This window comes from Ambystoma mexicanum, chromosome 3q (genome assembly GCF_040938575.1).
Source record: "Ambystoma mexicanum isolate Mex_15411 chromosome 3q, UKY_AmexF1_1, whole genome shotgun sequence".
Taxonomy (NCBI): domain Eukaryota; kingdom Metazoa; phylum Chordata; class Amphibia; order Caudata; family Ambystomatidae; genus Ambystoma; species Ambystoma mexicanum.
The window spans coordinates 605168367-605193415 of NC_090926.1; the positions used below are offsets into that span (position 1 = coordinate 605168367).

General features: G+C 40.6%; 1 protein-coding gene across 5 annotated transcripts in view; it reads left to right on the forward strand.

Moving 5' to 3' along the window:
- MYH16 (myosin heavy chain 16) overlaps window positions 1–25049 on the forward strand; it is a 1358245-nt gene that overhangs the window by 1100258 nt on the left and 232938 nt on the right. For all 5 annotated transcript variants that reach the window (XM_069654472.1, XM_069654473.1, XM_069654475.1 and 2 more), the window contains one exon: window positions 22944–23071. In XM_069654472.1, the coding sequence (XP_069510573.1) occupies window positions 22944–23071 (128 nt within the window). The remainder of the gene's footprint in view (window positions 1–22943; window positions 23072–25049) is intronic.

The following is a 25049-nucleotide window of genomic DNA, read 5'->3' on the forward strand; positions in this document are numbered from 1 at the left end:
CAATGGGGTAAGTGATAGGATTATCACATAATGTTGACGCACAGCAGCCCGATTTATCGTTTGTTTAGTGGACAAAAAGTCGGGTAAGGGCCATAGGAAATTGTAATGTCAACGGACATAAGGAGGGTTCTTAGAACACTTTCAACCTGACAACGAACAATACGAACAGCGTTCTCAGAACACCCCGATTTTGTTTAATTGCAAACATTACCTCCACGTCCACTCTGCCTCGTCCCAGTACTTACTTCATGGGGCCCCTGCCTCCGACACAGGACCTTCTTCTATTTCTTTAAATTCCTATAACTCCTCCCCCACATCCACATCACTCAGATTCATATTACCAAGCTGGAGCATGGGACCTTCCCCGCAGGGAGGGTGAGGAGGGTCGTCAGTACTGTGACGAGGAAGAGTAGGACTAGGAGTAATGAATATTACCGGTAAGTAATCAGAGCATTTCAGGACACCGCAAGTGTTCTTAGAACACATTCAACTTTCCAGAGTACAATACGGACAGCGTCCTCAGGACACCCCCATTTTGTTTATGTATGAACATTTAAGGACACCGAAAGTGTTCTTAGCTCAATTTTAGCTTGCTTGCGAACAAAACGGACACATACTCCGTCCTCAGAACACCCCACCATTTACTTTATATAGAACATTTCAGAACAGCTGTGTTGTCCGCAGACAAATCGAACACAACAAAAGCGTCTAGCATATAAAAAAAACAGGACATTGAACGTATCTCATACTCCCCCACCCTCCCCAAACACTCTTACACACCAACACACTCCACTAAATACAATTTTTAATCCAAGTTTCACCGTGCTGTCCGCGGTCGTCCGCGAATGCAAGATGGCGGGCGCCACAGAAAATCTGACGCGCTTCACGCACCACGCCGTCCAATCAGCGAACACGTTGCATGTCCGCGGACATCACGCAAGCCGCTCGGCCAATCAGGGCACTGTCCGCGGAGCAAACAGGGAAGTCCATCTGCGAAGCGAACGGAGATATCACTATTTTTTTTGCCTTACATTTTGGTCATTTAAAAAGAAACTACTGGATGGATTTACACCAAATTTGCAAAAGCACGCATTCGGGACCAAGCCCCCGCTCCTGCCGCAAATTTGGTGTAAATCCGTCCAGCGGTTTGGGCTGTAGGCGTGTGCAAAGTTTTTTCCCATTATGTCTATGGGAAAAAACTAAAGTTTTGGGACCCCCCCTATAACTTTGCCCCCCCCTGGACCAAACCTCTCCAAACTTCGCAAAATAATTCAGAATGGGCCATATACTTTTTCTGCAAATTTTGGTGAAGTGAAGTTATAAGCCACCCAAAGAATGCTCTTCCTATCTTCCTATGGAAACACCAACTTAACCATAACTACATGGACGCTACCGCGTCCATGTAATATATATATATTCAAAAGATGAAAGGCAATGAAATGCCATTCCGGCGAGCAGCACTCCCAATGTGGCTTCGAAAATAAAATATCCTCACAGATCAAAAACCAACAGAAACTGCAACGGTTGAATAAATTCCACAACCTTTATTTATTCATTATGCAGTTTTCAAATTTCCAAGTTTTACCAGGAATATAAAACACCAGCAGACAGCCTGACGCGTTTCACCACACACCTGTGGCTTGATCACAGTGACTCCTCCCCAGTAAGCAGTCACTTAAAAAAAAAAAAAACAAAGTGATGAAAAAAAGGAAAGGTGAATCAGTGAAGACTTTGCACAGACTGTGACCTTTTTTGGTAGTGAGCCTCAATGTATACAATTAGTCCTCATCCTTATACCCAACCAGCAGACATATAATAGCTAATTATCTACATATATATATCTTTTATTAACTGGTTGTATAGCCGTGTCTACTAAGGATGCTTGCACGGCTACATGCAGCAACAGTTACCTGCGTGTGCAAAATGAGCCAATAGAAGTCAACATCCTTCAACGCGGCTATGTATTTTTGCGCCTAATACGTCAGCCAATCATATCACACTCTGCAACTCTGCACCTACACATGACTTTTATGCATGTCAACGAACAATCCAATCAAACGTGGGGATGGATCAACGCAAATATGCCTATGCTGTCTGTATCAACCCGCGCATGCAAAATTAGCCAATAGGACGTCCAACTCCCTTAACTCATCTACCAAACTTTGCGTATGATCCACCAACCAATGAAATCACGTGCTGTGGCACTGCACCTACACATGACTTATACACATCAACGAACAATCCAATCAAACATAGGGATGTATTCACGCGAATACTCCCAGGCCGTCTGACGTGACCTGAATGTGCGAAATTAGCCAATAGGACGTCAATCTTCCTTGACTCCACCAACCAATGAAATCACACGCTGCAGCTCTTTGTCTACACGTGATGGATGTGCGTGAACGAATGAGCCAATCAAACATTGCAATATATGGACTGAGAAGTGGCGGCCACCCAGACGTCATACTAATTAATTATGGAGGTAATGATTTGGGGAATGTACGAGGTGTGTCCCTTACTTTAATGATAAAACAAGACATGGAAAAACTAATGGAACTATTTCCTCACACCATCTTTATCTTTTCCTATCTCACTGAAAGGCAAACATGGAGATGGATTGCCAGATTTAATGGTAAAAATGAGAAATTCAGGAGAAATGTTAATAAAGCAGTTATATCATTCATGATAGACCACAACCAATTATGGATTTCAAACAACAACATTCAGTTCAACATGGCCTGTTTCTATAGACATGACGGAGAACACTAACTGATGAAGGAAATGCAGCGTTCCTACATAACATCAAAACAGTACACCTGATGTGCTAAAGTTCTAGACTCGGTGCACCCCAAACCAGTCCTTTTAAGGACTACTCATCATACATAAATACACAAATAGAATAAATAATAACAAAACACATTTTTAGTATACCCACTCTACTCACTTCAAGTTTTATAATGCAATCCAACTTAAATGATCAATACAGTACACTACTCATGTGCTTATGTAAAGTAACAGAAAAATAAGAAAGCATAGAAAAATACCTAAAAATAAAATAGATAGGCAAACATTTCACAGCCACACAATATGATACCATAAGTGAGAATGCACAACCTAAATACAGTGTATGGCACATGTAAAACTAGACTACAATTGCTCCTTTTTATATACATTTTGTTAAACTATTTTCTTTTATTTTTCTCCAAAAGTCTGAAAACACACTTCCAAAATAAAAAAAGTCTCTTATACCTATCAGGTCAATTACCATGGCCATGGCCATTGATTTTTCACCCCCAACATCACTATACCTATACAAATAACTGAAAATAAATGAAACACAGACACTCCCAAAAATATAGTCGCAAATACAGTACTACTCTTACCAGTGGGTATCTGTAGTACTTTGTAGCTTCGGGTATAGCTGTGAATATCGGCAAAAGCGACTGGGAAAAATTGCTTCCCTGCCACCCAAGGCCATCACCAAGTGCCCCCCTCATCTGTGCCAGCTTCCCCCACTCCCCAGACGGCCTCCTCACCTCCCCTGCCCTCTACCTTTCACCCCAAAAAACATGCTGCTTCTGTGACACAGTTTGCATTCAGATGTCGGCTATTTGCGGCTATAGCGAGGCTACAGAAAGACTACAGAAAGCTTTCTGTTGCAAACTCGTACCATGGACCCCTTCCAACTCCCAAATGTCACTCAGTGCCCTCTAGCCATCCCCCCACCTCTAACCTGATGGCATTTCTTAATTTTTTGACCTGCATATAGCTTTTTACTGTGTTTCATTTTCCCATAGCCTTTGTTATATCCGCAAATATCTCTCGCATTGAGAGAAAAACAAGATGGTGGTTGTTTCATTTCTGAAAACCATGATCCTGCAATGCACCATGCGAGATATCTAAAAAAGATTTGGGGGGCACCCACTTATCGTCAAATATTTAAATAACTACTGCACAGAAGAACCCCAAGTCAAGCATGGCGTGTGAGTCAACGCTTCGTGCCCAAGTTGTTTCCAGCAGTTTGGGCTGTGCTATTTGGCAAACTTGACCTTTATTGTTTATGGGACAATTTATGGGAAGTAGGCTGCACTTTTTTGGCAAAATATTTTTTTGACGCTTAATAACTTTTATTTTTTAACAAATCTTTACAAAACTTTGCAGTCTGGTGGTGCCCGCAGACTTTGAATCACGTTTGAAATTTCGGTGAAATCTGTTACTTGAATCAAACGTTATTATCAATAGAATTTTGAGGGGTTCCTATATGTCGCTGACTCGCTGCCCTATAACATATAAATGTATATAGATATATATCTATATATATGATGACAAAGAGGAGAGGGGCGCACTCCAGTTCCTTGCACAGTTAACCTACTCAGCCACTGGTGTTCTCCTCCTATCGGTTTCTGTGCTCTTCACATTGTCAGGGAGGCAGTCTTAGCGTGCAGCTCACAGCAAGTGCAGGTGTTAACAATCAATGATGATTCTGCTGCAAGGACATCTGGCATCTGTAGTCATCAGGTTTGCAAGGGGCAAGCTCACACCCAATCCCACAGTGGGGAGAGGGGGGAATAACCCACAGTGAGGCACTCCAAAGCAGGGCATGTGTCACCCCGGTGCAGCCCCTTTTAGATTTTGAAGATTCCACCCTTCAAAAATCCAGGAAATATGATGAAAAAGAGGAGGGGGGGCACTCCAGTTCCATGCACAGTTAACCGACTCAGCCATTGGTGTTCTCCTACCGGTTTCTGTGCTCTTCACATCGTCAGGGAGGCAGCTTAGGTTGCAGCTCACAGCAAGTGCAGGTGTTAACAATCAATGATGATTCTGCTGGCAGACTCAATCATAAATAAGTATCTGTGAAATGTGAGCAAGACACATTCTGAGAATTATGATTTCTCTTATAGATATCCTGAAATATCAACATTGAAGTTTAGAAAATGAAGAAGGTCTATGGACATGAATAGACTTTGACAAACCCTAATATTTACTCCTGATGAAGGGGCTTTTTCCCGAAATGCATTGAGTGTTATGTATCATTACCTGTGAGAAATAACAGAGACTGTTACATATTTGCCCAATTTTGTATTATATGCAATCCATTTGTTGATAAAATTGTATTCATGTGAATACGTGAAACCTTATAACTACAAACAGAATAATATTTGTGAATAAACAAATATTTGTTTTCTTGAAATTACAGTGAAGACAATTTGTTATAAACATTATTAATAAGTAGCCGGTTGCAGAAATATCACTTTTAAATCTTTCTTGTAGACAGACCTAATATTCATTGTACTAGTAAAAGAATTACTCTTGGAATTATTCATAAAAAACCTTTTCTTTAACATGTTGACTTACATTGTCACATAGAGCCTTTCCTAGAAAAACATACTTATTGACTGTCTACTGACAGTAACCCTGAGTGTGCAGGGGACGCGAGGGGTCCACAACCTGTGGATACCCTTCCTTCTCCTGTTTTCTAAACTCACAAACTAGTGTCAGGGTTGTGTTTCTCTCCTCTGCACCTCATCACGAAACTCAAAACTACTAAATAGGTCAATTCCTGAACTACTCAGGTGTGCATATGTGTTAATTTCTTTCTCTTTGCATTATAATGGTAATTCTGCTTGAAAATCATGTCCCTCTTATAATCTCAATCTGTCTGGATAAGGACAACTCTCTGGTAGCTTCTAATTTCCATCCAGTATCTACTGTATGGTATGTGTAGCTTACACCTTGCATCCAATGTGTCTCCTGTAGCCATGCCTGAGCACTTTTGCATTCTGTGAGGCAGCTAATCTGAGTCATCTGTCTATTCTGGATTATGTGCACATTTTTCATTTGATCTGTCCCACATGTATACTATGGCAGGTATACCTTCCTCGTGACAGCTATTGATGAAAGGTGTACTGTACTTATGATAGACCATAAGTACCCTCATGATGGACCTCTAATGTTGGCCTTGAAATGCTACTTGTTTATCATTCTGATTACAGGAATCATGAAGAGGGTAAGCAGACTGAAAGGGTACCCTTGCCTATTTTGATCGCTGCTAGGCAGCATATCAACCTATGTGTTGTCATTGCAATGTTTGGGGCACAACCAGGTACTCTGCCCCCCTAATTTCTTGGATTCAGCGAGGGGGTCCCCAAGGGAGTCTGTGCCCTGGGCCCCAAAAGTGCTTAAGATGGCCCTGCGTAAATGCCTACAAATGTGACAAACGTCTTGTTTGCAAACTTTCAGCCAAATCCGTCCTGTAAGTCAAAAGATATTAGAAATTAAATGTTTGGGATTCCTATGAAACATGATACTCAACTTAACTACAGTGCGGCGACGGCTGCACTATAATATATACTATGTATTTTACTCTTTTGGTTTGTTCTTTGGTTTGACGCTGTGTTAGTCCAGTTTTTAAATCACATATCATCCACATTTTCATACCATTTGTTGGACTAACTGTTGCAGAATGAAATTATTAAAAGCAAGCCACTGTGCAGATCATTCTCAAAACCAAGACAACAAGAACATTTTATCCATCATAGGCTGAAGAAACAGTATGCCTGGAATGTGGGTATGGAATTGCTGTGTTATCTAAAAGACCATAACAACACCTGGGAGCAGGGAATACATAACAGTTTGGAAAACGTACACTTTCCAAGAGTTGCATTTAACAAAAAAGAGGAAAAACTAATCCTTTTCAAATGCAACAGTTAAGTTAGGCCGAGGCAGCCTTAAAGTGGGCCCTCATGGTCCTAAAATTACTGATGTTGTGGTAAAAAATGTTTTAAAGTGTGAGGTTTGAAAACGTTTGGTTAGGAAATCCAGTAAGTATTGCATTTTCCTCCTGTAGAGTCTAAAAATGTGTTTTTCAGATTCCATGTAGCACCAGTACATTATAGGATTCCTGACAAAATATGTTCTCAAGGTTTAACTGGTGCAGTCTCAAATGGTATCTTACTATACCTCAAGCTTCACAATGGTCCGTACGATTGCACAACGTGTGGGAAATGTTAAAAACTTTACCCATTTTTGATCAGTGCAGCGTACACGGTTATCTCAGCATGTCTCGTGCTCGGTAATGGGTGCCATTGATTTGAGCTTATACACCCATGATTTCTGTTTGTGACCTGGGCCCCTCACACATTAGGGGTCCTGAAGAATAGTGTCTGACAGCTGTTGGTGAGAAATGGTAATGGAGGGTTGTCTTCTGACTTTGTTGTCATGTGGGCATTGCTGGACATGGGCTCAAAGTTGGTGATTGTGTGTCATAAAACCATTTTCTATGTTCAGGCAACTTGCTTTTAGGTTAAGCATCTTCAGGGACTAGAGCTACCACGTTCTTGTATATGTGGTATTTGCGAGGCCACCTTTTAAAGCCATCACAATACATCCTGCAATGAATGCCTGTTCTGGGATTTCCCTTTTGTGTTTTGAGATGGTGTATCTATGTAGATTCATCCTTTCACGTGTCTCTTTGCATGTCTCACCCACATAGTTCCATTGCATGCACTTGTTGCATTAGATGCAGTATACAACATTGAATGGTCTGCATTTGTATATCCCTTGAATTTGTATTGTATGGTTCTATGGGGTTATTATGGCAGATCTGGTGCAGATGTGTCGGCATATATTGCGTCTCCTGATGTTGCAAGGGTTTGTTGCAGGTCTTCTTTGTTCTTGATCTAGTGGAAATGTTATCCTGGTAAGAGACTGTGCTAGGATTTTTGGTTGCTTACATGCAATTTTGGAGCTTCTTTGAAGCTGTCTCTCAGCTCATTATCCATGCTAAAAATTGATTGTAGATCCTTAACAATCCTATTCATTTATATTAGTGCTGGATGGTAGCTGACAACAACAGGTATTTGTTCTGTCTGTCTCTCTGCTGTTTCTGTTGGGAGGGGCCAGAAATGTAAGTTTAAAAAAAAAAAAAAAGGCAATTTTATTCATCAAAAGTCATAAATGCAACCCCTATCTTGCCCCACTCTAATACGGTTTCCCTGCTTAAACCAACATTTCTGGCCCTCATACTAATACAACAACATAAATACACAAATGTATATGGCAACTTGTACATAAATCACTTGTATGTGTAACCCTTCAGAATGCAATGTTCTTAATCTTGGTGAATTCCCTTTCCCCAGGTTGTCAATTCGAAGTCAGGTTTAATAGAAAGAATGAAGGAAAGTCCATGGTTGAAATACAATTCCAAGACAGTTTCTGGTAATGTTTCTTTAAATCAAAATTAAACATGTAGCACTTCACAGTACAATCCAGAGAAGGTCCTTCTCCGGGAGAAAGAGTTCAAGAAGGTCTTTAACCACAAATATATTTTTTCCTCTTACAATTCCATGTAAAAGTATAACATTTTGACTCAGAAAGTATCACAGTACCTCCTCCTGGGCACCATGAAGCACTTCAACTCCCTTAGGAAAATCTCACAGTGCCTCCTCCTTGGCACCTTGAACTGCTTCAGTTTCCTCAAAAGAAAGGTCACAGTGCTTCTTCCTTGGCACTATGAAACACTTCAGCTTTCTTCGAACATATGAAAGTGCTTCCTCGTTGGCACTATAAGAAAGGCAACGTTTTGTTGCACAGCACGTTTTTCTTGGCACCATGAATATAAAGTTATTTTCTCACACTGTTTTCTCTTGACACCATGGAACATAAAGTTATGGGCTCCCAGTGCTCGTCTCCTGACACCATGAGACATGAGGTTTTTCTCATGGTGTTTTTCTCCTGGCACCATGAAATGCCACAGCTTCAACTTCTTCTCTTTCAGTGCTCCTCTCTTGGGAGTAGCAAACATATGGCATAGTGCTTTTCTCTTAGTATAATGCTTCAAATTCTACCGGGGTGATTCCCTCCAAGCCTTCTACTTCCACTTCTGTCTTGTCCACTCTCCTGCCAGACCTAACTACCCCAAGTGTGTCCCACACCCTCTTCTTTGTTTAAACTCGAAAAACCTTCTCCCACTTTAAACAGCTCTTGACATTTATGTAGAACATTATAATGAAGACAAAAATTTCACCAATGACCTTTCAGCTCTGCTGTACAAGCAATGACTTCTGCCTCCTTTTAGACACCGCCTTCCTTCTAGGGCTACAATTAAACCGTCTTGTCTTATCCTCAGCTACCCAACAAGTATCTTTCAATTCCACCTCTATTACTTTTGACCATATAAGTTCTTGACCAATAGCTGTGTCCCTCACACCATAGTCTCTTATATACAAGCATCACCTTTGAGCAATATAACAACCCCTTTCTATTTAGTAGTAATAGTTATTCCCCAAAGTAATAGTTGTTTAAGTCTCTTTTGGCTGAGGGCAAAACGTGTTCACCTCTTTGCTTAAGGTAATGCTTGTTCGGTCTTTCTTGCTCACTTTATACATTTTTGAGGTATGGATAACACAATACAATGTTGTCAGGTCTTTACCGAGGCTTGGTATTTGATTTGCAGTCCCTTTTATATGCATTCTGAACATTGTTAAAGAGGTTTGAAAAGGTATTAGGTTTAAACTTTCCTTCTACTGCATATTTGTCGATATGTGGGTGCACGCTCCGGTCAGCTTTCTTCAGTTTCACTCCTTTGCGAGTGAAAAGCAACTGATTACAATGGCCCGCCTGCACTGCCTGAAGGCTTAACAGTGCGTGGCAACACTCACTGGCGCCTTAGCCTCTGTTCCAGGCTGCAGGGCTTCTAATACAGGTGTTTTTTTGACTGGGCATGCGTCTCTCTGCATGCTGCCTATTGGTTCCACCCCATAGGCACAGAGTTTGGCTCACCACAACCCCCTGGAGCATGCCAGCCTCCAGTTAGGTTCATGTGCAGGAAAGCTTTAAGACTTCACGCTTTACGCTGTGCAACCTCTGCAATTCAGACTTATGGGGAAAAGGTCCAACTCAGGATTGGAAACTCGAATAAGTGGATGGTAAATCCCAGAGTCCCTTCTTTCCTCCAACGTATGTAGATTTCACCAGAAATATGTCTTCCTTTGCCACCACCTTCTGCCCCAGCAAGTACTTCTGTTGCTACAACTACTACTTCTTCTACCATGATTGCTCCTCATCGCCTGCACCTGAGGGAGCTTTTAAGCTTCCCAGCCTCCCTCAGGTGTGGGCTGTTAAGCCTAATCCCCTGACCTTCAGGCCTGTACTGCTCGTCATCCTTCTTCGTTGTCCCAGTACTCCTGTGATTATGGGACTTGGAGTTCCAAGAAACAAAATCAGTTCTGAGTAGAAATGTACTACTCTTAACTTCAGAACTGTTTTAGTAAAAGGTATTTTATCATGTTTAGTCATAGTCGGGAAAGGCAGTGTATTTACTCAAGTCACCATTTACAGATGTACTTTCTCCATGCCTTTGGGAACAGAGATGTTCAATCATTTCAGATGTAACAGGTCTCTCCTTAACTGGGATATTTAGAGATGTTACATCGAATTCTCTCATATTTCTCAACTTATCATGGGGATCATACACATTGTAATGACAATAAGCCGTTGTATGTTTCCTCTAGGAGGAAATTGTGTCTCATCTCACAGAATCCCTTAATGTTGAAGCATATGCTTTGGTATCTGATGGCTTGGCTGTAAATAACGTACTGTTTTACGTGGCTTGGATGGAAGCTTGCCCTGTGCAGGTATTTCTTCTATACAGCTGTTTCTAGATGTCTGTTCCTTCCAAGCAAGATGGTTGTACCCAGGAAATGTATGCTCTTCTTGGAGTATTCCATGGTGAACTTAATGCATCGGTGGTAGTGATCCATTGAATTGTTTAAGAAAATGTTTACCTTGCGTTCAAATCATGGAGATATGAATGTAACACAGGTCCATCACGACAACCAACCTGAAAACAGGACCCCAAACTTAGATGCTTAAATGAATTATTTAAGTCCCTTAAGGGAAGGGATGAAATAGTTTTATCTATAAGGGCTATCAGCCTGTAGTTGTTAGGATCACTTAAGTTTCCCTTTTTGTAGATGGGGATTATGACAGACTCATGCCAGGTTTGTGCAAAGCAATGAGTAAAGAAGATGGACCTAAAGAGCTTCTCCTATGGGCATGCCCACGCATGTAGATCTCTCTTTATCATCACGGGTGCAAGACCATCAGGGCCAGTTGCTCTTGACAGCCCTAGAAATAGTCCTAAATTGTCCTCTTAATCCCACAGGCATTCGCCCAGTGCAGGAGGCACACTCAGCCTTTAATCCACCTGGACATTGTTGACAGGTTTGCAAACGTTTTCAAATCTATGACACTTATCCATAAGTGCATATATACGGTAAGGCACCTGCCTACCTTAAATCAAAGATTGTTCGATATACGCCTGCTCGTGCATTGAGATCGGAAGCACTGGGACTAATTGTGGCAAACCACACAAGAGAACTAACGGGTTAGGCAGAGCCTTTCCTAATTGTGCATCCTCCAATTGGAATAACCTGCCACTGAATCTGAGACTAGAGTCTAAACACCTCACCTTCAGAAAAAATCTTGAAATCATAGTTAGGTAGCCTTCTGTGTGTGGCTAAGCCATTGTCTTGTCTAAGTTTTTGCTCATGTTTTGTCTGTGTCTCTTTTTTGAACCCTGATGCCTGTGGGCTTCCGGCCCCAATCAAACAAACAAACAAACAAACAAACAAACAAACAAACAAATAAACAAACAAACAAATAAATACATAAACAAACAAACAAATAAATACATAAATAAACACATAAATAAATAAATAAAATAATCTGTCCAATGCTGTTCTAAAATCAGGCAAGTAATTGAAGACCTGCCATCACTCACCTTATCATTAGTCAGGGCACAAAAATCTGAGCTGTTGCTCTGTTTCATTTTTTCAAGAATGGATTGTTTTTTCTGAGTTATGCATCTGTACCTTCAGGGATTTCATAAAGTTCTTGTAGCGCTGAAGTATACTTATTTCCCTGCATATAAAGGCCTCCGATGGAAGACACTCCTGAACTAAATTACTCAACTGTTTCCACTTGATTTTCTTGGCTGCTATGACCCTGCTATTGTAGTTGTGGGGCGGTCTCTTAAGTCCCCTGGTTCTACCCTTGTTGTTTATTTATTTTAAACATTTGAACATAGTGCTGTTAAATAGATATGCAGAAAAGAAACGAGCTAAATGCTGTATTGAGTCTGCCCTAACAGTTTTCTTAAATAGGTCTAAAAAGATGCAACATGATTAAATGTTGCTCTTGACGCTGAAACCATACCTAGCCGGGGTAATCATCACCATGCTAAGAACCAAAGTAATCAGCTTAATAGAAACATATATGTTCAAATATATCAACAAGTGGTTACTCATCCCCAAATCGCGACTGGTCAAAGGACTACAGAAACGTCCAAGGCTTCTTGATACATACACATGGTCGTTTCAGGAAAATACATTCCCTCTGTTCCATGTAAAACTCCTCCCATTGTATAATCCACCATGTGGTAAACAAAGAAACAAGTCCCAGCTTTGCAAAAGGTTATGCCACTGAATGCCCAGCATTGTACAATTAGAAGGGGACTCCAATGGTTAGACCAATGCATCATTAAGTCTCACACCCTTGCATAGTTTGAATTGAAGTCTCCTCATATGATGATATGATGGGAGTGACCCTGTTCAAGCCAGTTGGTGATAATTTCAGTCAAAGCTAATTGAAAGACTGAATTTATAACACTAGAACGTTTCCAAAACAGATTATTGAACAATATTTCCAAACTTGTTGTTTCAAAACTTAAACATACTGTTAAAAGACTGTCATGCACGGTATCAATTTCATATAGTTTGGCTTGGAGATTTAGGTCAACTGAAATTGCCAGCCCGTGCGAAGGACACCCAAGTTCCTGGTTAAGAGACTGTTTTGAACCCCTCTAAATAATTGCGAGGTTCCCCTGTTTAAAGCTGACTTTGTTCCAGCCTAGAGCTTGTAAATATTTGTATGGCTCCTTCCAGCCAGGGCCAGTCTTGTCTGCTCAATAATCTTAATTGTGGCTTGTCCCATGTTATTCACTTCTAAGGATCCTTCAAGTCCCCCTACTTGTGGCTAGATGCACTGTGAAGGAATCATGAAGCAAGACACAGACAACAGATTATAAGTTAAAACAAACTTACTTTATTTAACATAAATGTCAGGCCTAACTTGCCCTAGGCTAAGGTGGGATTTCCCTACCTAAATAAACTAAGGACAGTCTGAGTCACAGAGTTCAACATAAAAGTCTGTGTGTGCGTGTGTGTGTGTCCAAAACCTATGCTTGCCCTCACACCTAAAGTTAAAGAATGTGTAGGGATGTCAGCAATAAAAGAAATAGTGTTTCAAACACAATTCTGAGCTTCTTCCAGCTCCTGGCTTACTGGTTAGCTCCCCTTTTCCAAGTTCAAAACAGTTCCACACAACTGTCAGGGTTCACTTCCCCAGGCTTAAGACAGTTATACAAATGCTTGGCATACATTTTCCGGAGTTCAAGACAGAAATGTCACAGTTCACAGTTAAAAATTCTCAATGGATTGGGGTACTCCTGTTGGGTGTTCTGACCCACGTTTGGACTATTATGCTACAACATTTGGTGCTGTGGGCTTAGGAAATCCAAGATGGCCGAAAAAGCCCACATGTGCGCCAGAATCTATGAAAACCGCGCAGTTGTGCACACTAAAATGGTTGCCTAACTTGCCACCCACCAGTGCGAGCAGGATGGGCCGGGGTGCCATGAGTGAAATGTGTGCCAAAGGAAAAACCGCACTTTAAAATCACCTTTTGTTTCTCTGAATGCCAGCTCAAAATGCCTATTTGCAACACATCCAAAAATCTCACTGAACACCAGCGGACATCTGGCAGAATAAAGTATTGTGGGCATACAAAATCTGGAAAGAGGATGAAAAGTTATATTCTGAAGTGACTTGAAGGTTTATAACAAGACTGGCTGAGCTGTGGATTTCAGCAGTTTAAGTAAATTTGGACTGAAAGACACTAAAAATCTAAATGTTTAAAAGAAATGAGTGACCTACTTTTGAGTGTCACATAGGCTGCAATTGTTTAAATGTCATAGTTTTAAACTTAGAATCAGCATTCTAGCTGCATATGTAAAAAATTGTTAGTTATTTGAATGCAGAAAACTGGGGAACAGAAACGACATGTGGCTAAAAACTGGCTTAAAGAGATTCCAATTTTGCCTGGCAACTACCCCCATCAGGAGTGAAACTTGATTCACAAGTAACTTCCCAGGCCTGGCTGTTTCCTGCTGGCCACACTAAGGATATGCCATCTCTCTGATAATTGAATTAAGGGGAGCCCCCACAGAATACAGGAGCTCTGAACAATGCAACCCCCTTCACCCAGGCAGATGGTTTATTGCAGATGTCGTAAAACAGCTTCCTCTTGGCAGAAGCTGGGAGGGGCAGGGTCTCTGAGCTTGGCAGAAACTGGAAAGACTGGTTTCTGTACCATGTGACCTGAAAAGACACACCCCTGTAGTCAGAATATGGTTTTAGAAAAAGATGGATCATTCATAGAGCGGACTTGTGAAAATTATTTAAATGATACCATAATTCTTGTGATTTTTCTGCCCACGTTTTAAGACGTGTTAGGACCCGGTGGTATGTTCAGGGGGGTTTTAGCGGAAAAGAGGATATTACTCAAAATGTGTGCATGTGAAAAATCTGACACTTCATCAACTAATGTCCATACTCCTTGCGCACATGTGTGTAAATTTGGGTTAATGTCCGATATTGCGAAACCAGTTAAAAAGTGCAAATGTCGCCATTTCTGAATGCAAGCTCCCAGGAAGAGCAGATTTGGACAGGGTATACCTCCTGTGATGCATGATGGGTGCACGTAATTTCAAACCACTGTGTAGCTATGAAATATGTCTTTTGGGTCAAAATATAGATTGTGTGTAATTTGACAGGGGTGGGTTCTCTGTACCATAAACAGACCTCATCATGATGACACTTCATTTCATTCCCCCAATCAAGTGGAATAGGATGAAGTGGCCAATGACGAGTGGAGAGGGGTAGAGCCTAGTGATGCTGCTCACACACCCATTTTCAAAACACATAAAAGCAGACAGACAGGACAGATAGGGACCTTCAAATCCATTTTCTGCGGGACGCTCTGCCGGGGAAATCCATACTTTACCTCCATCAATCTCTAGAGAAAGCTGTGCAGAGAGATCCAGACTTCAAATCCATCAATCTCCAGAATCCAGAGAGGCTAGAGAGAGAGCTGACCCAGATCACTGTGAAGTGCAGAGACCAGACCAGAGTCCAGTCTAAAACCTGACCAGATCCGTGGCGAGGCCCATTTAATTCAAGAATATAGTGTGAGTACCTAGCAGACTGTGCAGAACCAATCTCTTAGTTAAAATAATATAATCCAAGCTATTTTAATCTAAGTAGAACTGCCTCCTGTCACCTGTGATTTTCTAGTTGCTAGCTGTCACTTGTCTTTTTGAACTTTAAAATTTCAAATCTGAAAAACGACCTTTATTTAATCGCTCATATCTCCGTAACCGTTTGTGCTAGAGACTTGCAGTAACTTTCCTCAGAAAGCTTAGAATCGTGGCTTTTCTACGAACCTAGAACCGCATTCCTACCCCCGATCGCGAATTTACAGCGATTTGCAAATTTCTCAACGTGTGAAAACAGCAGTTTTCTTGCTTTCATTTGCCAAAAATTCGTTTAACCTGCTAGTTACTCCTAGATCCTTGCTAAAGTGAGCCTGAACTCATCCCAAGTATATTTCACTCACCCTGAACCTCTAGAGGGAATTAAAAGCATTTTAGCATATTTTTCACTTCATTGCCAGCACATGTAAAAGCATTTTGGGCCTGTGTTTAAAACTCCGATCTGTACTCTAAGCTTGCTGGGGTGAACTGAATTACATTTGATTGCATTTCTGAGAACTGTGTGCTTTCCTTCCATTTCCTTGCATTGCATAAAAGGGGGGAGGGGATTGCCAGAGAAAAGTGATTACATTGTTTTGTTGAAATCATATTGAGTATTTTCTGTATTGCATTTTTCATTCAACATTACATCCATCTGAACTTATATAAAGCATTCTCTACCACCTTATTCTTCTGTTCCTATTCACAAGTGTGCTAGCGCCAGACTATTCATTATTGATTACTGCTCATATTAAGTGTGATATCCAATTATTATTTTATTATAAAGTGTGATATATATCTACATTGTTTAAATTCTCAAATAAACCTTTCAAATTGCAAAACAGAACTACTTCTTGGCTCAGTGGGGTCAGGAGGATTCCAAGAGAGGGGTGTTATATAGGGGTAGTCATCCATACGCATGAACTGGACATAAAGATATATCAATAAGGGTTTCCATTCAGTATCCCAGACTAGGCATTGACTTAGCTGTAGTGTTGAATTGAATCCTCGTACACTCCCCAATCCTCTTACCATGGATGATTTCTCTGGTTCACCAATGCACATCTGTTACAACACAAGCCGTTCCATGTTTTCATTGACTTACTCTTTCTGGATATTCACACTCTTGATTCTTCTCTTTACTTGCTTGTCATGCAGGGCACTCAGTCTAGGGGCAGTTGACAGACCACACGGTCCACCCATTACAGATCACTCAACCAATAGCACTTTCTTGGCTGTGATTCTTTAATGTTGCCTCTGTGCAGAGGCTCCCTCAGTCCAGGTGCAGTTAACAGATCACACTGTCCACCTATCACAGTTTAGACAACAGATAGCTCTCTTCATCAGCATTTGCAACAATTGTCCATTTGGGGGACCTCTTTTGGCCTTGCCAATGCAGGTTTTCCTTTAATCTCTAGTTCCTTGACCACTTGGCTTTAGTTAATACTTGGTTCTCTTCTCACACCCTTCTTGAGACTTTGTTTTCTTTACCAAATCCATGTATTGCAATCAACTTTCTCTGTGGTATTTGCTACTTGCACCACGTTACTCTCATATCATTCAAAACATTCTTATAATTTGCTTCATCTCTTATTGCGGCATTCAGAATTGCTTACTTAATCATTATTTCATGTTGCTTTAATTCTGTACAGTATGCAATAATGCTTTCAGTTCCTTAGATATTCAAAAAGATATCTGTTTTACCCTTGAAACCATCTTAACCTCCTTTCAGGCTTATAAGCACTTGCGTCAGCATTCAAAAGTATTAATGACGGTCTCCACAATGTTCGATATTCAAGAGCGCCTAATTGTCAGTTTTCAAGTACCCCAGTATGAGTGTTTCCCATCTGCACACACCGGCTTAACACTGCAGCTCCCTTCAGCTCTGTTCCTGTGGTGCCTTTCCCATTTCCACAGTCTCTGCTTCTCTCTCACGCACGTCGGGGAGAGTGTTGCTCGCTCTCTCTTCGGTCAGCAACGACCAGCGTTCTTTGGGGCCTCACATCTTCTGCTTTCTCCCGAAAGGACTTCCCAGCCTCCTCAGAGCCTACCTCGGCCCCAGTATCTCTGGCCCTCGCCTGACACAGCGTCCTGCACTCTCGTGTCCTGCTTCTGTCTCTGTGGCTCGCCAGCTTCCAGCTGCAGCCGGCTGCACGTTCCAGCCTGTGTGTGTCCTTTTCCAACTGAAAAGCCTGCATGTTTATATCCGTTGGGCTTTCTAAGTGGCCACAGGTGGCTGTCACTTAGTCCAATTGCCTGACCATATTTAAAGGGACATGCCCGATATTTACAATACTCTGCAGGCCTCTTTCTCATCTCATCTCAGTACTAGAGTGGTGAAATGACCTACACATGTTCATCACTCTGAGTTGCTTCTTCCTCGTCCCAGTAGCATAGTGTGTTAAATGATGCAATTGTGGGGAAAGGTGTTACAATAGCCCATAAAGGCTGGCAGAGTGTTAAGCTGGTCTTCAGTATTTAAAGGGGATACCATGTCTCGCCTGTGGATATCCTCTAGCCAATGACCAAGTAGTCTCAACCCAGGTGATACGCCAGTGCACATCTACCCTCAGGGTCAGGCTTCAAAAGCGATGGCCTTTCCCTATCCACCTTACAAGCGTATCCAAGGGGAGTAGGTGTGAGGATACAATCAGGTTTCTCACAGCACCTTATGCATGTTCCACATTTTAATATATCAGGTGCATATGCATATGATCTGTGTTTTATACCGGTTCCAGACCTGTATGCAGTTTTCTAGTCAGACAAATGTTTCAGAAATTATAACTAATAATTAAGTTCTAATTATCACTTTGCATGCACAGTTGTGTCTGTATGTGTGTTGTAGATTCTAGCATTTAGGTGGTTTGTCCCTTTATTACCAGAAATCATATGCTTTGAAAAAGACATTCAGGTGAACAAAGGATCATTTTAATAGGCAACTTAATGGAACATAATCACACGCTTAGTACATTGCAATGCTTTACAGGGTCATGAGTTAAGTGCCTTTGTAAGAATCTGCTCTTTGAAGTTGCACTTAATGGTTAGCCAGACATCCATCAATGAACTGTGAGGGCAGTATTTTAGATTAGCTCAAAAACAAAACCATGCTCTAGCTTGAACTTCCAATTTAAAGCTTACATTTAATGTTATTTTTGAAGATTGGAAACTGAGCTGTTGTCTTCAGTCAACATAGCTGGGCCATTAATCTGTTATGCTTCATCATAGTTATTAGTAATGGGTTCTGGGCATTCTTTATTTTCAAAGGACCTAACGAATGGTTGGTTCTCCATGGCCTGTCCTTTTTAGTTTAGGATGAGTTGAAGTTCACAGTTTACGATGCTGCATGATAGGTATATTATTTCCCATCTAATAGGAAGGTGTCATATTTAAGCAATATTTACTTGCAATACGAATAAAGCAATATGTTGTTCTATTAACAGATATAATTTCATTGCTCCTGTGAAATGGAAGCCCTTCTGAGCATCATTTCCTATTAGAACACTAAAATTCAAGTTGCACACTTTATCATGCTCTCTTTCATATGGCACAAGACATGCAGAAGCACTTTCAAATTACATTTTCTTTCAATAACGTCTACAAACATAACCACTTATTTTTTTTCTCAGAGAATAGTGACTGTTTGTTTTACTTATTTTGTTTTTACTTTATTGTATTTAACAATACTGGCTATTGTAGTGAATATCATTCTGACCTCGTTTAGTGAAGAGCAATATTTAATCAGCTAATGCATTACAGTGGTCCTTCTAGCCCACCTTTACCAATTCCCCTGCACTTCTATTCTAAATAACATTATGACCAACATTCATGCATTCTGGTGAAAATCCACTCCACTCTCTCTGGAGAACATTACAGATGCAATCATGCTAATGTAACATGTTGTTTGCTCCCAGAATGCACCTTCCCCTTCTTTGTTCAATGCTTTGGGTTGATATGTATGGAAGGTAGGAGAGAGTAGGGCAGAAAGTTATCAGAGTAGTGAACAGTCGGAGGACTCATGGCAATGGGCGGAGACAGTGCAGTGTGGTGAGGGCAGGTCATCAGCACTCAGAAACTGGCAGGCACGTCTTCTAAGGGAAAATGTTCATACCTTTATAACAAATGCTATAGTATTTTTATTTGGAAAAATCTATGCACCTTGATTATAAGGTGACAGCTACATTTCAATATAATTATCAAGCTGCTGCCCTTTTTTGTTTTGCCGATAATCTGGAACTTGTGCCAACATGTGCCAGAAGGTATGAGAAATATGCAATGGATTAACATGTCAATGCCCTACTCACAGGACTCCCTATGTTGTCTCCCTGAATGCAGTGCAGCACACAACAACATGCCTCAGTTCAGCACTTAAAAGGTCTACCACATCATCCTCATCCACAGGAAGCTGCACTGGTGGCAAAGTGAAGCTCACAACATGGGCAAACAGCCTGCATTACCTAAAAAGCCTTCAGAGCAAAATAACCAGTACTTGGGCAGGAAACACGACATCCCTATAGTTCAATGCAAGAACAGAAGCCACAGCATTGCCAGACTGGGAAAGCAAGAGGGAAACAACTTGGAAACAGGCCTTTTGCTGCTACACATACTGTCTGTGTAACAAGTTACCAAAGCAGACAGGTTTGTCACCTTGATTCTTTACACCAGGAGGTACCAGAAGACCCTGTCCTATAAAGGACATTCCCCCTATCGCTAATTGTTCAACAAAAGCGTTCATCTCCCCCTCCACAGTGCCTCACCTCGCCTGCTCTCTATCCATTCCAGCTCCTCTCCTACCCCCTACTACCTACTCGGCACCCTTTTGGTGTATACCCTTGCTTCCCAGATGGGTTTGCACTCATGCATTCATACATACATTCATACAAATTAAAGACTTGGAAGGGCAACAGGCTTAACAGAGCCAGCTCCACTCAAAGTCAAACGGAAGAGTGTTCAGGACGTGGTGCCATAGAATCCATACGGAAATCTTTAAAGGTGGGGCACATTTTTTTTAAATCAATACACGTGAGAGGTTATTTAGCAGAAGCCAGATGTGGTGCTGCATTTTCAAAATGACTGCAGAAAATGTACTTCAAGAAATGGCTCCAAATTATCCACAGATATATTCCTAGTAGATATACTGAAACAGTGACTGGATTTAATAGTACAGTGGTCCAAAGAGTCCAGCCCTGAGAGTCTGAAAGTGGGGGCCTGATACATTCATACAAATAAAACACTTTGAAGGGCAACAGGCTTAACAGAGCCAGCTCCACTCAAAGTCAAATGGAAGAGTGTGCAGGACGTGGTGCCATAGAATCCATACGGAAATCTTTAAAGGTGGGGCACATTTTTTTAAATCAATACACGTGAGAGATTATTTAGCACAAGCCAGATGTGGTGCTGCATTTTCAAAATGACTGCAGAAAATGTACTTCAAGAAATGGCTCCAAATTATCCACAGATATATTCCTAGTAGATATACTGAATCAGTGACTGGATTTAATAGTACAGTGGTCCAAAGAGTCCAGCCCTGAGAGTCTGGAAGATGGGGGCCTGATACATTCATACAAATAAAACACTTTGAAGGGCAACAGGCTTAACAGAGCCAGCTCCACTCAAAGTCAAATGGAAGAGTGTGCAGGACGTGGTGCCATAGAATCCATACGGAAATCTTTAAAGGTGGGGCACATTTTTTAAAATCAATACACGTGAGAGATTATTTAGCACAAGCCAGATGTGGTGCTGCATTTTCAAAATGACTGCAGAAAATGTACTTCAAGAAATGGCTCCAAATTATCCACAGATATATTCCTAGTAGATATACTGAAACAGTGACTGGATTTAATAGTACAGTGGTCCAAAGAGTCCAGCCCTGAGAGTCTGGAAGATGGGGGCCTGATAGGTTAACTCATCAGATTGATACTGTTTGGAAAAGAAGCAGAGCTCAGAGTTGTACGATCAGTCTACCCACAATATCAAGCTACTACTGGAAAGATTCCCACTTTATTAAGGACTTTCTTGTTTCTGAAAGTGGTGGAATAGTCCCACTTCGCTGAAAAGCCCAAATTGCCAGGTGTATTTTCATGCCCTCTCACCCTCCAGTGGCATGAGTCCCCCCCAAAGCCGCAATAATTCTGTCATCAAACAATGCAATCACTATGTATTCTCTTATAAACTTTATTTGGTATTAACAGTTTTTTATCAGAAAAAGGAACCGAGTGACAATCACCAGTACGATTTCTTGACTAGGTTAGAAGTTCACTTAATTACATGGCTAATTTCCAGTGTGGACGCAGCCTGCTGGAGAGCCTTCTTTAGCCTGGCATTTCTATTTACATGTGCTTTAGACATGTGGTGGATTGTGCTCAGATGGGAGAAGGGGACCTAAACATAGACTTCTCACAGATGCATACCCGTTCCATGACCTATAGGAATACATTGCACTATCACTGACAACCCCTGTATTTTGATCTGGATTCAGCTATTCAGCGCTTTAGCTCTAAGGACTTTGAGGTAAAATCCCAAGCATTGAAATGGCGAAATGGCGAAAATGTGTAAAGAGCATTTTAAGAGAGCTGGATCTGCTGGGGTTTTGGGATAAATGTGCAGGTAGCCAACAGAAATTGGCAATAGCCCATTTGTTGGTGTCCAGTTAAAGGTGCGAATACAAAAGGTTCGAATGCAATAGGATCGGGTCAATAGGACCGAAAACAAAAGGTTCCATTTTTTTTTTCATTATATATTTTTTGGGGGTTTTCGTTTAGGTAAAAAAAAATGTTTTTTACCACAGAAACAGGGGTTGGGGGGACCTCCCCCAAAAAAATATATAAAAAAAATAAACATTTTTTCGAACCTTTTGTTTTCGGTCCTTTTGATTTGACCCTATTGTATTTCGAACCTTTTGATTCGAACCTTTAACCTATAACCCCATTTGTTAATGGAGAAGTACAATTATATTTTAACTAACAAGTATTTGTTAGTGAAAGAAGAATGGGATTATGAAAATACATAGCCTGGTTATCAAGCCCAGGGCAAAGATTACTTTTTATGAAATTTTGATTTGGTATTTTACCATTGGCCTCATTTACCTCCAAGTGTAATGTGAATTTCACAGATACTTTTTTTTTATACTGACACAAAGGAATGTGAGAGGCACATCACATTATTTTTTCTTGTTGTTTATAAGTTAAAACAAGAATAAGGTTCATTTTGTCAATGCATACATAGGTACTTTGACTTATTTAAAAGTGCCATTCGTCTTGATTGTGCGATAGCAGTTGCTAGTTTTTTTGCTTTTGAGTTGCTTATCAAATGCAAGACCATTAATTTATTGTGCTGAATATAGTTTTTAGAATGTATTTCGTATTAATTGTCTTCTTTTAATTACCTTTCATGATAGTTTTTTGGCGTCTTTTCTGGATATGCATTGATGATTTTAATTAGTATTGTCTTTTATTGTTCTGATATTGTGTTATTGTGAAAAGAAATATATGATTTTTGAATAAAGCTTCTATGCAAATATAAATACACGCAATTAACGTGTAGTAGCTTTTAACAGTTCATTATTGTATTGCAGTTGAAATCAATGAGCTTAATCGTCAAGTTGAAGACAAGGAAAACAGAACAACACAACTTAATCGAACAAAGATTATATTGACATCCCAGATAGACGATCTGAAAAAACAGATTGAGGAAGAAAACAAGGTATTTTTGTATTTTTATTTGTATTTATAAAGTGCTATTGCCAAAGCACTGGACCAGAAATCAATCAGATGAATACAGTACAACATATGTAGAGTACTATCAATTCATACAGAGGATCCTCAAGAGGTTGCAAAGAAAGAAAATGCTCTTTAGTAGAGTGTGAAGAATAGCAAGAGAGGAAGCAGACCGAATGTGAAGGGGAAATACGTTCCAATGTTTTGGAGCAAATAGAGAAAAAGCTTGAAAACCTGATTGTGCAAAAGGTGGCTGAGGTACAGACTGAAAAAATAAAGAAGCAGAGAGAAGAGAATGAGAAGGAATATACAAGGAAATTATAGATGACAAATAATGAGGAGCTTGACAGTGTAAACATTTATAAACAATACATGAGAAATGTAAAAAGAATGCAATCACGGAAAGTAAGCCAGTGAAGTCAAATAACAGAATGAACTACAGAAGAGCATGGGGGAAGACCACATGAAAGATAAATAAAAGCATTGCAAATAAACTGTAGTGGAAGAATGGCACATGTGGGCAGACCAATCAAAAATGCAGAACAATAATCCAATCAGGAAAAGACAAGAGAAGTAATTTGAATTTAAATGGCATGAAACATCAAAAATGAAAGGATTTTAGTGATATTATATAAAGCATAGTTAGAGAATTTAGCCAAGGTAGATATATGAGACAAGAAATAAAGATTGGAGTCAAAGATGGCCCCCAACTTCCTTGCGGTTGAAGAAAAAGAAAGAAAAGACAGAGGAAAGAAGACTGATGAAGGAGATGAAGTAACAGAGGGGTAGGAGGAGGGAAATGCAGAACCTTGGGTTTAGTAGGTTTAAGATGAAGTGAATGAGAGAGCATCCAAGTTTGCATGTTAGAAAGACAGGCCAAGAGAGAAGACTAAAGAGTGAGGGAATGAAGAAAAAGAAAGGAAAATATATGTGTCATCTGCATAGAACTGGAACAGTAGACTAAAATACTCAATTATTTTAGATAACAGGGAGGTGTAAAGAGAGAAGAGTGACACCTAGGACAGAACCTTGAGAGACACTGAAAAGGGGCTGAGGATTGACCGGCCCAGGATACAGAATAAGAATGATTTCAGAGTTAAGAAGAGCCCCAGTGATGGACAGAACCCAAGATCCCCAGATAAGAAAGAGTAGAAAGAAGGATAGAATTACCAACCATGTCAAATGCTGCAGAAAGGTCTAATAACACCAGTATCGAAGAAAGTTTAGCATGTTGAGCCAAACAAAGAGAATTTGTAACATAAAGAAATGCAGTGTCAGTAGAATTAAGTGATCTTAACCCTGATTGGTGCAGGGACAGAAGAATATGTGAGTTGATATGATATGATATGATATGATATGATTGTTTATTTATATAGCGCCTATACACAATGTGTTTCAAAGCGCTTCAAGGCAAGGGAGGGAACAAGGGAAAGTACAACCACATTCTTACAGGTCTTGAACAGTAAGGATGTGAAATTAACTATCGTACTCGGCCTGATGACATTTCAGATAGTGCAAGAGCTAAGACATAGATAAGGAAGGGAGGGGGAGAGTGGGAAGGAAATGGAAACAGACAGGCGACTACAGTACTAGGCCTGATGACATTTCTGGTAGAGCCGGAGAAAAACAAAAGGTGAGGGAGAGGGGTGCAGAAAGGGAGGGGAGGAACAAAACAAGTGACTATCATACTAGGCCTGACAACATTTCAGATAGTGCTGGAGGGGTGGTTGGGAGGAAAAAAGCAGTAATGGGAGGGTGGAGGAAACAGACGAGGTTGCTATCATATTAGGTCCAGGGACAATTCTGATAGAGTAAGTGCATAGAAGAAAGTAAGGGGAGGAGATAGGAAAAGGGAGAAGGGAAAGGAGGAGAGAACAGAGAGTAAGCAGTCAAAAAGAGTGGAGAATCAAGAGTGGAGAGCGAATACAATTGCAGAAGTCAATAGTAACACATAATGTTGCAAG